Here is a 17,065-nt window from a genome sequence, read left to right on the forward strand (position 1 = left end):
TCTCGGAAATACTTGCGCCCACATTTCGGAATATGTCAGTGATCTGAAAAGGAAATGGAGGCGGAAATAAGAATCAGAAGATCTCTTTGACAAATGATTTGCTCATGCTCCGTCCTATTTCAATAACATTTTGTGTCAATCACTTCTCCAACGGCAGAATTGTTCATACCAATTATATTTTTGAAACAACGTTTTTCCTACATTTTGAATGCTGTCACAAAATCCCACATGGTACTGTATGTCCCAGTGCTATTCTATAAAATCTACTAGACCATATCTTTCTTTCTCTCCCTTGATTCTTCAGTGGGTTCATTGGTATTCATTGGTATTCTGTACCTCCTCTTAGGTGCGGGGACAGAAGAAGTGCTCCTTGTGGACTCCCCTTAGGGAGTACAGCGTAGGAAACAGGAGGTCAAATGCTGTGGTCTGGTCACCGTAGTTAGTGCTGTCGCTGACGCTCTTGATCCGCGGGGCCACCAGGTTGGTGGGAGTCCCGTACATATGATAGTCTATGTTGAAAGATGTCATAATTATACAGTGAGAATGTGATTCACACAATGTAGAGAAGCAGGGGGAAAGAACTACCAGTCCATTGTAATGCTAAGATACAAATGTGAGAAATCGTGTGCTGAATCTCAGAGAATTTTCCCTCCCTGAATTGTTTTTGAGAATTATTTCAAATTCTTCATGCGTCTTTCACCTAAATATCTATTCTTCAGCGTGCTGCCCACCTCTGCAGGTTCCCGGTCCTCCGGTCTTGCCAAAGCCTCTGAGGCTGCAGGTCTCACAGGGAGAGCCTCTCTCTGCATGTTATCTGGGGCTGTGCTGGTCTTACACTCTGAGGTAGAGTTGTCAATCACATTAGCATTCTACTAATTATATTTCTATGCTTAGACACTGTAACTGACCACTAGTCAGAATGCGCTGCTCCACTTTACTGATGGGCATTTTGTTCTTCCAGTTGAGGAAGTTGGCGAACTCCTGAAAGTTGATGAGTCCATCTTGGTCCATATCACAGTACTCCATCAAGTCATCTAGCACCGGCCCACTCAGGTCCAGGTTAAACTGACGACACACGTCCTGCAGGTCCTCCCCGATCACACCCTGACCTTTCTGTGGAGTCACACACACACACACACACACGAACACATGCACATAGCACACACACAGACAGACACACCTCAGACTGAACAATCTCAAACTAACTTAATACTGTCAAAGACAGTACAGTATGAAGTTATCTAGAAACTGCTTCTCCAATAGAAATGCTTATAGGCGATGTCATGGCGACGTTGGTTAGCTAAGCTCATGCGCAGAAACATGTCATCAGGCCTAACGGTAGTCTCGTGCCAAACTGCACAATCAAATCAAAGGCACTCCTTCGACTTTAAGTTGTTTTTGATGAATATTAATATGTGTCAGTTTGTCACTTTCACAACGTTGGAGAAATAACATGTTCAGCTACTTCAGACATTGGCTTGAATCTAGGCTGTGCCTTTAGATTTAAGGAAAATTAACAACTATGGAAGAATTTTTCACTTCTCCCATTGACTTGTAGACCCCAAACCCATGTCTGGTCGGTCGAGTCTGCTTCGCAAAGCATTCATGGAAGTATTGCGATGTTGGTCCTGGGGTTTAGAAATTCTGTGATATTATCAAGTTAATACAGTAGAATTGTATATACATTGCATTCGAAAAGTATTCAGACAAATGTACTTTTTCCGCATTGTTGCATTACAGCCTTATTCTAAAATTGATTAAATTGTTGTTTTCGCCTCATCAATCTGCACACAATACCCAATAGTGACAAAGCAAAAACAGGTTTTTAGACATTTTTGCAAATGTATTAAAAATTCTAAATTTACATACGTATTCAGACCCTTTACTAAGTACTTTGTTGAGGCACCTTTGGCAGCGATTACACCTTTGAGTCTTCTTGGGTATGACACTACAGTACAAGCTTGGCCACCTGTATTTGGGGAGTTTCTCCCATTCTTCTCTGCAGATCCTCTCAAGCTCTGTTAGGTTGGATGGGGAGTGTCGATGCACAGCTATTTTCAGGTCTCTCCAGTGATGTTTGATCGGGTTCAGGTCCGGGCTCTGGCTGGGCAACTGAAGGACATTCAGAGACTTGTCCCGAAGCCACTCCTGCGTAGTCTTGGTTGTGTGCTTAGGATCATTGTCCTGTTGGAAGGTGAACCTTCGCCCCAGTCTGTGGTCCTGAGCACTCTGGAGCAGGCTTTCATCAAGAATCTCTCTGTACTTTGCTCCGTTCATCTTTCCCTCTATCCTGAATAGTCCCCCAGTCCCTGCCGCTGAAAAACCCCAAGCATGATGCTGCCACCACCATGCTTCACCGTAGGGATGATGCCACTTTTCCTCCAGATGCTTGGCATTCAGGTCAAAGAGTTCAATCTTGTTTTCATCAGACCAGATAATTTTGTTTTTCATGGTCTAAGAGTCCTCTAGGTGCCTTTTCGCTCCAAGCGGGCTGTCATGTGCCTTTTACAGAGAAGTGTCTTCCATCTGGCTACAACCATAAAGGCCTGATTGGTGGAGTACTGCAGAGATAGTTGTCCTTCTGGAAGGTTCTGCCATCGCCACAGAGGAACTCTGGAGCTCTGTCAGAGTGACCATCAGGTTCTTGGTCACCTCCCCCGGCCAGCTCTAGGAAGAGTCCTAGTGGTTCCACACTTCTTCCATTTAAGAATGATGGAGGCCACTGTGATCTAGCCTTCCCCAAATCTGTGCCTCGACACCATCTTGTCTCTGAGCTCTATGGACAATTCCTTCAACCTCATGGCTTGGTTTTTGCTCTGACATGAACTGTCAACTGTGGGACCTTATATAGACAGGTGTGTGCCTTTTCAAATCATGTCCAATCAATTTAATTTACCACAGGTGGACTCCAATCAAGAGTTGTAGAAACATCTCAAGGATTATCAATGGAAACAGGATGCACCTGACCTCAATTTCAAGTCTCATAGCAAAGGATCTCGATACTTATGTAAATAAGGTATTTCTGTTTTTTATTTGTAATAAATTAGCAAAAATGTCTAAAAACCTGTTTTTGCTTTGTCATTATGTGGTATTGTGTGTAGATTGATGAGTGTAGATTGTGTGTAGTGTAGATTGATTTAAAAAAAATCTATTTTAGAATTAGGCTGTAACGTAACAAAATGTGGAAAAAGTCAAGGGGTCTTAATACTTTCTGAATGCACTGTATGTACCCTTGTCGTCGTGCCTGAAGGCCTGCAGCAGGGAGTTAAAGTTGTGGAAGTTGACCTTCTTGAGGTGCTGGCGTACAGCACTGATCAGGGTGCGCTGTCTGTCTGTGCCTTTCTGGTACTCTGCTGGAGGGGTGGAGTGGAGAAGGTCACCCGCATCTGTGGAGAAAGTTAAACCAAATTCTTCATCTTCAAACAATAACAGAAGGCTTACATTTTGGTCACCCCTCTAGACTACATTATAGCTTTACCCATTTTTACCAATTTCATACTGGCATTGTAATAGAAAACTCAATATGCGTCCTTTTATTAATTAAAATTTTACTCACCAAAGTCATCTGGCCGCTAGCAAGATTCCAAATGTATGACCTGCTGGCACTTTCAATGTGTCTGCTATGCTATAAAAGGCTGGGAATAGAGGAAGTAAAGCTACTGTAGTAGCTGGGCATGAGTTGTGTATACACATGTCTGGAACATATACTGAACAGGCATTTAACTAGATCTGCATTAAAGAGTTAATGTGATAGACTTACGGGTCATGCACTTTGCTAATCTGTGGCTGTATCCTTTCCCTGTCATCACATCTCTGAGAAACAAACTCTGCACTGTTATGACTATGGGAAAAAATAGCAGTACACAAATCAACATTTGATGTCATGACTATAGGCAATGCATTGTGTGACATTGAATGGTGATGAGCAATGAGAAGTCGAGTGTTTTGAATAAACGTAAGGTAGGATAAGTGCTTACTTCTGAGTATCACACAACCAGTGGAGAGATTTGGAGACACTGCGTCCATCGTTGTGGTGGGGAGTAGGCACTCCGAACCCGCCGTCCTTTCCATAACGGCTCCCCTTGTATTTCCTATCAACCTGTTCACCTGGGACGCAACACAGTTATGATGGATTTACCCAGGCTAAAATCAAACAGAGAAATATCGACAGGTGTGATTAACCACTGGCTATGGTGTTTCTACAGAAATGTGTCTGAAAATGATGGTGTTAAATCAATGTGTAAATCAACATATTGAATAGCATATAAATTACTAAAACGCCTAAATGAAGTCCCCATTTAAACACTGTCAGAACCAAAGAGAGACAAATGTCCACAATACTCACTGACAAAGTAGGCATTGTGGGAGCGGATATAAGACTGGTGTCCCTCCTGAGCCTCTGTCTCCACCTGCTCCGTGCTTTTAGGTGGGTTGATAATCGCACCTGCAGCTGCAGCTGGATCAGAAGGAACACACTTGTACATGAAGGCTTGTGGATATGTCTTTCAGTCATAATATGAATGTTCATGGTGACACATTGTAGATTCTAGGGTCTTTCTTTATTGTCTGACTCACTTTTGGGGGATTTCACACCAAATGTGGCTTGGCTGGTGTCGGTGTCGAGCCAATTTGGAAGCCCAGGGCTCTGATCATGTGACCTGCCCAGGGGGGCTTTTTGATTGGTGGAATACCCAGATTCGTGGAGCTGATGTAACCTCTGTTGATAGATGGTCTTAGGTGGTGGGTTGATCACTAATCCACCCTGTAGGAAATACAGAAACAAATGCGACCATACCAATCCCATTAATTAATGTGTTGATGATCTCTACCAGGTTAAATGTATCTACAGGTGTATGATCTTACTTTTAGCAGTTTCCTACAGCAGGAAAACAATCCTGCAGCAACAGGAAATTTGAATTATTATGTGGATTATAATTAATGGATATTTTCTGTAGTGGTTTATACATTTTTTTGTAAATTAGAAACTTTAGAAGTCTTTTTAAACCATGAATACACTACATGTTTGCATTTCCTGTTATGCAGTAAAAATTCTCAGCAACAAAATAGGGATCAAATTGATTGTTTAGTTAGATTTAGTTAGTTTAGTTAGCTTAAAACTCACTATGCATGTCTCTGTTTATTTAGGCCTCTACTCGCCAAAATAGAAGTTTGGCTGCTCACTCCATGAACTAGAGACCTGGCAATGTCAGGGTCGTTGGCTTTCCCATGGAACACTCGGATAGTCACTGCACCTGGGCATGTTGTGTTGAGAAACATCCTCACTACTGGTGGGGTTTGGGGCTTTAAAGGGAAGGTGTTTGAGACACTGAATTTACATCCATACAAACAGACACATTCACATTTCCACCACTAGGAAACCGAGGTCTGATCTGATTGGCATTATAATTATAGGCTTACTGTGCCTGTGTTCTAGAAGAAAAAAAACATAAACATTCTACCCTGTTATAATTACTATGGTGAGGAAAAAGTGACTCCAGCGCAAAGAGGTCAATCGAACTCTATCAAAACAATGGAATTGACATGGAAATGTGTAGGGGAAGGGCCTTGAGGGAAAGATCCCGAATCTTCTCATTGCCCCCCAGCAACATTAGTCTACATTTTGGCTATTGTTTATGTGTATTTCACACTATGTTGAGATAAAAATCGGAGTATAATGTTTGTATAGCTGTTAACCCCAACACATGTTCATGTCATTGTCACCAATCAACTGCATTACAGTTAAAAATGACTGATTACCACTACCGATTTCTGTATGCTAGCTATGCTAACTAGTTTTTCTGAAAGCGAGTTAGCATTTAGCAGTCACTTCTAAACCTGAAAAGGGACAACTTCTAAAGCAAAAACAGCTAAATATATCCAAATCGGACTTAAGTAACCACATTGTGGGCCTTCTACAATACATACATCATGACAGAGTTTTTGGATGTGCGTCCATTTAAAATGTAGTGAATAATTCAAGTGTTTGTAAAATATTTATTTATTTATTTATAATGTAATGACTTGTCTTTGAAACTGATAAATGGAAACAATTGTTTCAGACCCAAACTAAGAAATGTTCAATGGTATTCAATGTTCAATGGTTCAATCCCAACCACTTGGGGAGGCAGGTAGCCTCGTGGTTAGAGCGTTGGGCCGTCATTCTGCCCCTGAACAAGGCAGTTAACCCACTGTTCCCCAGTAGGCCGTCATTGTAAATAAGAACTTGTTCTTAACTGACTTGTGTAGTTAAATAAAGGTATAAATACAAATACAAAACAATTAAGAATCTGTATGATTATGAACATTGCAAATGTTTGCTTTTAGCCTACACTTTAACAATATGACATGTTATGACATAAAGTTGCATACATCAAGTCATGTCATATGTTACAAAGTTTTTTGTGAATGAGTTATCACACTTGTGTAACATTACCTCTTTGCCTAATAAAATGATTCATTTTCTGGATCCTTTCATTAGTGGCAAATCGATTTTTGGACTTATACATTAATTCAATGCACAAATTGATTCTTTAAGAATATAACTTATAAATGCCTCGAACTTAGTTCAACAGTCTTACCCCATCAGAACCCTAAATATACGTTTGTTTTACTCCAACAAAGTAAATGTAAACAAACGTTGTATAACCTCAAATCGCAAATTTCCCCTTTAACACGAGTGTGTGATTGGTTTATTCTCAGCGCTACGTAGGTGCTCGATTTATCATCATACACGGTACCATACAAAACAAACGGGAAGTGGGAAAGGGACAAGCTTTATGAAATTTATCGACTTTTGAAAAGATTGTGGAGTGCTGGAAATATATATATTTTTTTGTAAATCCCTTCAGCTACCTATTTAATTATATCGGATAAGGTAAGCAGTTATCATTCTAGCTAGCTCGTTTACCGGCAAAACTAGCTTACTAGCTAGCCCTGGCTAGGCTGAAAGCTATGTTTTGTTAGCTAGCTCACAGCAAATAATACACCAACAGTTGACCCGTTCTTAATATACTGTTGTAAGTTGACCATTGAAATGTATGTATGTATGTCGCTTCTATGTATTTGCGTGAAGCAGGGTGAGGTGTGGTTCAACCTTATGTCGCTTGCTAGCAGTAAGACCGATAGTTTTCGTGTACGAACTAGCACATTTTTCAATATACTGTATGTACTGTAGTTAGTTAGCTAGATAAGGTAAACTAGCTCGATAACAGTAGCCACCTAATCTAAATAAGTATAGCTAACTACGTTAGCTAATTGTAACTGGCTAGCTAACCAATGTATCGTAGACACGATTGGACCAATGGGTGGGACTGAGGAAGCTAATAATTCTTTTTGACGGACACAGTGCCTGATAGGTTTTATCCGCCATCATGACTGACGAGCTAGCAAGTCAACACAGTGGTTATTTGTGGTTAAGACTGACGTAACACGATTTCGACCCACATGTCTTCACTGCAATTATTTTTGGCTAGACTAGACACAATGGCTTGTTGTGTTTACTTGTTGGGACTAGGGTTGCACATTTTGGGAAATATTCAGATGGAAACTTTCCGTGGGAATGAATGGGAATATATTATTATTAATTTAAATGTAGATGTTTTTTGCATTTGATATATTTACCATATCAAATGGAGAGAAACATTTTACCTTATCATAAGTATACATAAATGCAAATGATTAAATCCTTCCAATAAAATAAAAATGGGATGATTTCACTGAACAAAAGAAAGAGAATATTGAATGATCCCCAATGATCCATTGCATATCCCAAAAACGTTTTCAACATACATCTATAAAATGATATTCTAGAATATAAAGCTTTGGTTGTCTTCCTCTCAGGCTTCCATGTATTCTCCCTGTAACTCCTCAATGTCCACCTCTTGAACATCAGACTCTGAGGCCTCATATTCACTGTCACTTTCCAACCTGGTTGAGGATGGCTCATTGTCTGGCTCGAAATGCCTCAAATTTGCCTGGATGGCCACCAATTTTTCAACCCTTGTATTGGTCAGCTTGTTGCGTGTTTTGGTGTGTGTGTTCCCAAACAAGAACCAGTTGGGCTCTGAGGTGGCTGATGTTGGTGGGATTTGGAGGATGATTGAGGCAACAGGGGAAAGAGCCTCAGATCCACAAAGTCCTTTCCACCAGGTGGCTGATGAGATTTGTTGGTATATTGCATCTCCATTCCCAATGCCCTTGCTTGGAAGTGTACTTCACCAGACTGCCAAAAACCTTGCCCTCATCCAGGCCAAGGTGGTGAGACATGATAGTGATGACACCATAGGCCTTGTTGATCTCTGCACCAGACAGGATGCTCTTGCCAGCATACTCGGGGTCCAACATGTACGCTGCGGTGTGTATTGGCTTCAGGCAGAAGTCTTCATGCTTTCTTAATGCTTTTTGATGTATTTCAGAACTGCAGTTTCCTCTGCTTGGAGCAACAGTGAAGTGGGCAGGGCAGTACGGATTTCTTCTTTAACATCTGCAAGCAGAGTCTGAACATCAGACAGAGTGGCATTGTCTCCCTCAATCCATACAATGGCTACTGCTGTATGTTTCAGGAGTCTCAGGCTGCATACCACTCTCTCCCAAAATGCAACATCCAGGAGGATCCTCTTGATGGGGCTGTCCATATCTACAGACTGATATGGCCATTTCTTGGAAAGACTCCTTCTCCTCCAGGAGACTGTCAAACATGACAACACCACCCAACGGGTGTTGCTGGGCAGCTTCAATCTGGTGCTCTTATTCATCTCACTTTGCTTGGTGAGGTAGATTGCTGCTATAACTTGATGACCCTTCACATACCTAACCATTTCCTTGGCTCTCTTGTTGAGTGTATCCATTGTTTTCAGTGCCATGATGTCCTTGAGGAGCAGATTTAATGTATGAGCAGCACAGCCAATGGGTGTGATGTGAGGGTAGGACTCCTCCACTTTTTACCAAGCAGCCTTCATGTTCACAGCATTGTCTGTCACCAATGCAAATGCCTGCGGTCCAAGGTCATTGATGACTGCCTTCAGCTCATCTGCAATGTAGAGACGTGTGTCTGTTGTCCCTTGTGTCTGTGCTCTTGTAGAATACTGGTTGAGTGGTGGAGATGATGAAGTTAATTATTCCTTGCCCATGAACATTTGAACACCCATCAGAGATGATTGCAATACAGTCTGCTTTGTCTATGATTTGCTTGACCTTCACTCTGTTGAACTCTGCATCTAGCAAATGAGTAGCTAAAGCATGTCTCTTTGGTCTCTGCGAGATCTATGCTGGACAAACAACATTCAGAAATGTCTTCCAATAGCATACACAGCTCGAAGAAGACATTCATCAGCATTTCTCTGACTTCGTTCCCCCATTTAGTAAAAAAAACGTCAGATTCCAGGAGGACCATGAGCTGTGGCTATCGATAAGTTGTCTGATTCATTATTTTCACCTCTGACAAAAGTCTCTACTTCGATACGAGGTTGCTTGTTGTGAGCGCTGAGGGAACATTATGTACTTGGCCAGATGATTCTGCATCTTTGTTGCATTCTTCACATATGATTTGGCACAGTATTTTCAAATGTACAGAGCTTTTCCTTCTACATTAGCTGCAGTGAAATGTCTCCACACATCAGATAGTGCCTGTGGCATTTTCCTGTAAAGAGTAGGAAAAAAAAGCAGAATACAATTCATGTACAGATAAATAGTTAAGCAGTTAGATGAAACAACTCCTTTTGTGATACATAATTTTTTTTTTTTTAAATGAAACCTGTATGGAAAAAGGTGAATTAACACTCCTCAGTTAGCAGGCTCAAGCTAGCTAAAACTCAAATGTTAACAAAAACTAACTAGCAGAAATGATTAACAAGTTAGAAATGATTTAAACACACTTTGCTGTAGGCTACTATTTACTAGCTAACAAAATTATGTATGTCATAAAATATATTCACGTTTTATTGTAATCAAAACTTACCAGAAAGCATGTAGTCCTTGGCTCAGACAGTATAGTAGTGTGGGCTCAATAGCATCTCATTAGTGTGCAGGATCTTGATAATCAGCTGTACATGTGATGGAAGAATGCAGTGTGCATGCAGAGGGTTGCAATTCCATTGAGTTGGGGATAGTTTAACCAAAATATGCCACAAGACCTATAATAGCCTTATGTGTATCCCTCAAAAAAAGGTTCACTGTTATAAGCTAACTGAATTTAAGCAAAATTCCTGGGCTTAACTTCCCATAGAAAATCCCAGAAATTTCCTGGAAGGTTTCCGACACTTTGCAACCCTAGTTGGGACAAGTTAAGAAATAGGTGTAATATACTCTTTGTAAACAAGTCTAATGTTACTAGCTAATTGCCAAGTGAAAGTCGTTGTCACATTTCCAAATACTGTCTGTAGTTAACTAGCTAGCTACATCCTGTGATTCAATGATATTACAGTGATGATCAGAGACAAAGCTAATTTAACAATTTCTAATCAGTTAAACGTCAAAGTTGATAATTAGGATTATTTTGTAGTTGTATTTATTTTTTCCCCCACTACTTTATTCACTGATCTATTGACAATTTAAGTAATGTGACATCTCATTTTTGGCAGTTCTAGGAGTAACCATTCAAGCGGTACTTCTGCATCCAGAGCAAGAGACTGGGGTGTAGGACATGGCAAGTAGGGGTGGTGCAACACGACCCAATGGGCCGAACACAGGCAACAAGATCTCCCAGTTCAAATTAGTACTCTTAGGGGAGTCCGCCGTGGGAAAGTCCAGTCTTGTACTTCGCTTCGTCAAGGGCCAGTTTCATGAATTCCAAGAGAGCACAATCGGAGGTTGGCTGATCTGACATCTTCTATTCATGTGTTAGTGGTTTTGGGTTATGTCCATTCCACTATCTTTTTTTGTCCTGTAGTGATTCTAATTGCATAACCTACAGAATGTAATCTCCCATGATGTATATATAGTCCATTGTTGGAAACTGGACAGCCAGATGTTTTTCTTATAGCCTACTGTAAACAATTCTAAATGCTGCTTTGACTGTTTGTCTCCTCTCAGCTGCCTTCCTGACTCAGACAGTATGTTTGGATGACACAACAGTCAAGTTTGAGATCTGGGACACGGCTGGTCAGGAGCGCTACCACAGCTTAGCGCCCATGTACTATAGAGGTGCCCAGGCCGCAATCGTGGTCTACGACATCACTAACAAAGTGAGTCGGCAGCCGGGTTTATGTACTCTGTCACACATTAAAGAGACTCTTAAATTAGGTACAGTGCATTTGGAAAGTATTCAGACCCCTTCCTGTTTTCCACATTTTTATTCTAAAATTGATTAAATATTTTTTTCCCTCATCAATCTACACACACTATCCCATAATGACAAATCAAAAACAGGGTTTTAGACATTAACATGTATTAAAAATAAAAACCAGATACGTAAATAAGGTAAGTATTCAGACCTTTTGCTATGAGACTCGAAATTGAGCTCAGGTGCATCCTGTTTCCATTGATCATCCTTGAGATGTTTCTACAACATGATTGTGGTAAATTCCATTGAATGGACATGATTTGGAAAGGCGCACACACCTGTCTATATAAGGTCCCATAGTTGACCGTGCATGTCAGAGCAAAAACCAAGCCATGAGGTCGAAGGAATTGTCCGTAGATATCCAAGACCGGATTGTCTTGAGGCACAGATTTGGTGGAAGGGTACCAAAACATTTCTGCCGCATTGAAGGTCCCCAAGAACACTGTGCCTCCATCATTCTTAAATGGAAGACGTTTGGAACCACCAAGACTTCCTAGAGCTGGCCACCCGGCCAAAATGAGGAATGGGGGAGATTGGCCTAGACCAGGGAGGTGACCACGAACCCAATGGTCACTCTGACAGAGCTCCAGAGTTCCTCTGTGGAGATGGGGGAACCTCTCAGAAGGACAACTACAGTGCCTTGCGTAAGTATTCGGCCCCCTTGAACTTTGCAACATTTTGCCACATTTCAGGCTTCAAACATAAAGATATAAAACTGTATTTTTTTGTGAAGAATCAACAACAAGTGGGACACAATCATGAAGTGGAACGACATTTATTGGATATTTCAAACTGTTTTAACAAATCAAAAACTAAAAAATTGGGCGTGCAAAACTATTCAGCCCCTTTACTTTCAGTGCAGCACACTCTCCAGAAGTTCAGTGAGGATCTCTGAATGATCCAATGTTGACCTAAATGACTAATGATGATAAATACAATCCACCTGTGTGTAATCAAGTCTCCGTATAAATGCACCTGCACTGTGATAGTCTCAGAGGTCCGTTAAAAGCGCAGAGAGCATCATGAAGAACCAGGAACACACCAGGCAGGTCCGAGATACTGTTGTGAAGAAGTTTAAAGCCGGATTTGGATACAAAAATACTTCCCAAGCTTTAAACATCCCAAGGAGCACTGTGCAAGCGATAATATTGAAATGGAAGGAGTATCAGACCACTGCAAATCTACCAAGACCTGGCCGTCCCTCTAAACTTTCAGCTCATACAAGGAGAAGACTGATCAGAGATGCAGCCAAGAGGCCCATGATCACTCTGGATGAACTGCAGAGATCTACAGCTGAGGTGGGAGACTCTGTCCATAGGACAACAATCAGTCATATATTGCACAAATCTGGCCTTTATGGAGGAGTGGCAAGAAGAAAGCCGTTTCTTAAAGATATCCATAAAAAGTGTTGTTTTAAAGTTTGCCACAAGCCACCTGGGAGACACCCCAAACATGTGGAAGAAGGTGCTCTGGTCAGATGAAACCAAAATTGAACCTTTTGGCAACAATGCAAAACGTTATGTTTGGCGTAAAAGCAACACAGCTCATTACCCTGAACACACCATACCCACTGTCAAACATGGTGGTGGCAGCATCATGGTTTGGGCCTGCTTTTCTTCAGCAGGGACAGGGAAGATGGTTAAAATTGATGGGAAGATGGATGGAAATACAAATACAGGACCATTCTGGAAGAACCTGATGGAGTCTGCAAAAGACCTGAGACTGGGACGGAGATTTGTCTTCCAACAAGACAATGATCCAAAACATAAAGCAAAATCTACAATGGAATGGTTCGAAAATTATCGTATCCAGGTGTTAGAATGGCCAAGTCAAAGTCCAGACCTGAATCCAATCGAGAATCTGTGGAAAGAACTGAAAACTGCTGTTCACAAATGCACTCCATCCAACCTCACTGAGCTCGAGCTGTTTTGCAAGGAGGAATGGGAAAAAATTTCAGTCTCTCGATGTGCAAAACTGATAGACATACCCCAAGCGACTTACAGCTGTAATCGCAGCAAAAGGTGGCGCTACAAAGTATTCACTTAAGGGGGCTGAATAATTTTGCACACCCAATTTTTCAGTTTTTGATTTGTTAAAAAACGTTTGAAATATCCAATAAATGTCGTTTCACTTCATGATTGTGTCCCACTTGTTGTTGATTCTTCACAAAAAAATAGTTTTATATCTTTGTTTGAAGCCTGAAATGTGGCAAAAGGTCGCAAAGTTCAAGGGGGCCGAATACTTTCGCAAGGCACTGTATCTCTGCAGCCCTCCACCAATCAGGCCTTTATGGTAGAGTGGCCAGACAGACGCTACTCTTCAGTAAAAGGCACATGACATCCCGCTAAAGGCACCTAAAGGACTATCAGACCATGAGAAACAAGCTGGTCTGATGAAACCAAGCTTGAACTCTTTGGCCTGAATGCCAAGCGTCACGTCTGGAGGAAATCTGGCACCACCCCTATGGTGGTGGCAGCATCATGCTGTGGAGATGTTTTTCAGTGGCAGGGACTGGGAGGACTAGTCCGCATCGAGGGGAAAGATGAACAGAGAAAAGTACAGTGAGATCCTTGATGAAAACCTGCTCCAGAGTGCTCAGGACCTCAGACTGGGGCGAAGGTTCACCTTCCAACAGGACAACGGCCCTAAATACACAGCCAAGACAACGGAGTGGCTTTGGAACAAGTCTCTGAATGTGATTGAGTGGCCCAAGCAGAGCCCTGACTTGAACTCTTCTCTGGAGAGACATGAAATTAGCTCCTCATCCAACCAAGCTTGTAGCGGCATACCCAAGAATACTCGAGGCTGTAATCTCTGCCAAAGGTGCTTAAACAAAGTACTGAGTAAAGGGTCTGAATACTTCTTAACCTGAAATATCAAATTTCACGTCTTTAATACATTTGAAAACATTTCTGTGCCTGTTTTTGCTTTGTCATTGTGTGTAGATTGATGAGGGGGCACAAACAATTAATCCATTTTAGAATAAGGCTGTAACGTAACAATGTGTAAAAAGTAAAGGGGTCTGAATACTTTGAGAACGAACTGTATAGCATTATGTACAGCTGAATACATTTTGTGAAAATGTAGCAGGAGTTTGATGATTAGGCCATCTTTAATAGGCCTAGTTGAGAATCTGAAGAAAATATTGAGTAAAAAAGGGTAGCCTCGTTTTGCTGACATGTTTTCTAGCATCTTTCTGTAAGTCCTTAGATTTGACCCAATTTTAAAATATCCCTATTAATTTAATTTGGTCCTAACAAACTTGTAACATCTAGGGCACTTTTGTTTTAACAAATGAATTGAGGGGCTGTCATTGTTCTTACCCCTAGTTGCACCACACTTTCCCAAACCATCTTTCTGTTCAATGTGTAAATTGATCTTTTTATGTTTCTGATACTTTGCTGCAATTTTGGCCAGGTCTCTCTTGAGTTTCATTGAGATTAACAAACCTGGTAAAAAAAAAAAAAAGAGCAACTCCAATGAGAAATTCTATGTTGATCCCCATGTCTGCTTTTGCTTTATTTGCTAAGATGTTTGCTGGGAAGTTGTTAGAACGTAGTATTTCATGGAAATAAGCTGTCAAACGACCTTGGTTTTCTAACTCAATGCTTTGTACACAAAGCTTAAGCCAATGTTTGGAGCAGAGCATTACTTCAACTCAGCAATATGATACATCTTGTTGACAAACTCCCCATACATGTAAGCTGGGGAACATTACACTTAATTGTCATATTTTATAGAAGTTCTCCTTTAATGAGACCACATCTTGGATATCCTGCAAGGTCAATAGCATAACCAGGGAATGAAGGGAGGGGTTGTGTTGTCATTCTTCCACAAGGACCTTGTTATTGTCTGACTTAATCTCTTGTCCTGATGTTTGCCAGGAGTCCTTTGCACGAGCAAAGAACTGGGTTAAGGAGCTTCAGAGACAAGCCAGTCCAAATATTGTAATAGCTTTAGCTGGGAACAAAGCTGACCTTGCAAACAAAAGAGCATTGGATTTTCAGGTTCGTGCCAGTGAATTTGCTAATGAACATTAGACTGTGCTAGTTTTATTCTCAATGGAGTCATCATACAATTTGACCTATAAGGCAGTTATACACAACCTTTGTTGCATATTGACTGATTTCGGTGGTTTTCTTCCAGGATGCCCAGTCATACGCAGATGATAACAGTTTACTGTTCATGGAAACATCAGCAAAGACCTCTATGAACGTTAATGAGATGTTCATGGCTATTGGTAAGTGTTTTATGTTCCATGTTCATTACACTTAGTTTGAAAATGTTAAAGCGTCTATCAATCTGATAATAGAAACACCGGTCCTAAACGTTTTCCCTATCGCTTCATAGCAAAGAAATTACCCAAGAACGAGCCTCAAGCTGATGGCACGTACGGTGGGCGGAACCGGGGAGTGGATCTTACGGAGGCAGCTCAGCCGGCCAGTCGCTCCTGCTGCAGTACCTAAACCTGGCCCACTCTTCCCACATGCACCTTCCCCTCTCCTCCTAACTTTGAATAACATTGGGACATGGTGTTCCCCTTTCTGACATCAGACCTTCCACCTCTTGTCCTTTCTCCCCGGAATAGCTAAAGACTCTGTATAGCTGCATTTAATACTTTTTTTTGTTTTTACTTTCATTTAAAAAAAAATGTATGTCAGTATAATGTATGCATGTATCACTACAAGGCCTAAAACATATATATTTTTTAACTGAATTCAGTTGGAAGACTAACCCATATGAGAGAGAGGGAGGGAAAGGTGTGTGTCTGATTCCCTGAAGAGAAAGTGTAACCTTGGTCGTAGGGTTAGTGGACTGGGGATAAAAGTAAGTTGTGTCCTTCCAACCAAAACAAACCAAATTCCCCCATTGTTAAATGCCTGGAGGCTATTACTGTTTGTACTGAGTATAATAACATTATTGAAGCAGTGTCAGGCAAGGACTGTCAAACCAAGCATTCCACTTCCTTGCACCTGCTGCCGAGACGACAACATCTTCATCTGCAGAGAAGTTTGGCGAGAACATCCAACCGGTTGAACATGATTTAAGGGTGGTTTTGTGTTTGGGTGGCTGGTGACTCTGCAAGTTTGTCACATCTATGATGACTGGCTTGTGCATCATTGGAAGTCCCGCTTGAAATCGCAACATTCGCTGGTTGATGCATTGATTTAATGAAGAACACTGAGACAGTTGGACATGCTCAGACAAGCTTTGTAAATTGTCTTGTTAAGACCTACCATATGACAAGTCCTTTGTTTCCCCAAACTGCTGTTGTTCAGCTATCAACTTGTCAGAATTAGTGGTGTTTAAAATTAGGCCTCAAAACATGCACCAACATAAGTCTTGACTATTACCTATCATCAGTCTGGAATATTACTCTACTGTTATATAGGGTGTTGCAATGTTGTCTCCTACCAATACATATTGGAGGGCATAAGCTTGTCAGGAAAATGTCTAGAGATTTCGAACAATTGTACAGTACACCAATGTAGGTCTAGGTCAGCTATGTGTTTTTTACCTTGTCACAAACTGGTTAAATGCTAATCAATGGTGGTCTTTTTAAATATGTAGTGTTATTAACAATTCAATTGCAATTCACCTGTGTCTTGTTACTTTTCTCAATGGTCTGTTCATATTTCAGAGGACTATTGCATTGCACAATTGTTGGTTATAGTTTAATTAATGACTGGCCATTATGTTTTATAAAACTCATGCACTGTGTCGGACTTGCTAACTTATTGCCTCAAACAACCGATAGCACTATCTGACTGGTAGTCTTTCTGAAGC

At 41.1% G+C, this 17,065-nt stretch overlaps 1 protein-coding gene and 1 pseudogene across 1 annotated transcript; one reads left to right on the plus strand and one right to left on the minus strand.

Moving 5' to 3' along the window:
* Window positions 1–342: 342 nt before the first annotated feature.
* Window positions 343–8,265, minus strand: LOC135521604 (EF-hand domain-containing family member B-like; annotated as a pseudogene).
* Window positions 6,701–16,999, plus strand: LOC135522304 (ras-related protein Rab-5A-like). Its single transcript, XM_064948432.1, has 6 exons — window positions 6,701–6,874; window positions 10,578–10,805; window positions 11,029–11,180; window positions 15,163–15,285; window positions 15,425–15,518; window positions 15,629–16,999. Exons 2-6 carry the CDS (start codon window positions 10,640–10,642, stop codon window positions 15,742–15,744), a joined length of 651 nt encoding a protein of 216 aa, XP_064804504.1. The 5' UTR covers window positions 6,701–6,874; window positions 10,578–10,639; the 3' UTR covers window positions 15,745–16,999.
* Window positions 17,000–17,065: the final 66 nt, after the last annotated feature.

Source organism: Oncorhynchus masou, chromosome 30 (assembly GCF_036934945.1).
Source record: "Oncorhynchus masou masou isolate Uvic2021 chromosome 30, UVic_Omas_1.1, whole genome shotgun sequence".
Lineage (NCBI taxonomy): Eukaryota > Metazoa > Chordata > Actinopteri > Salmoniformes > Salmonidae > Oncorhynchus > Oncorhynchus masou.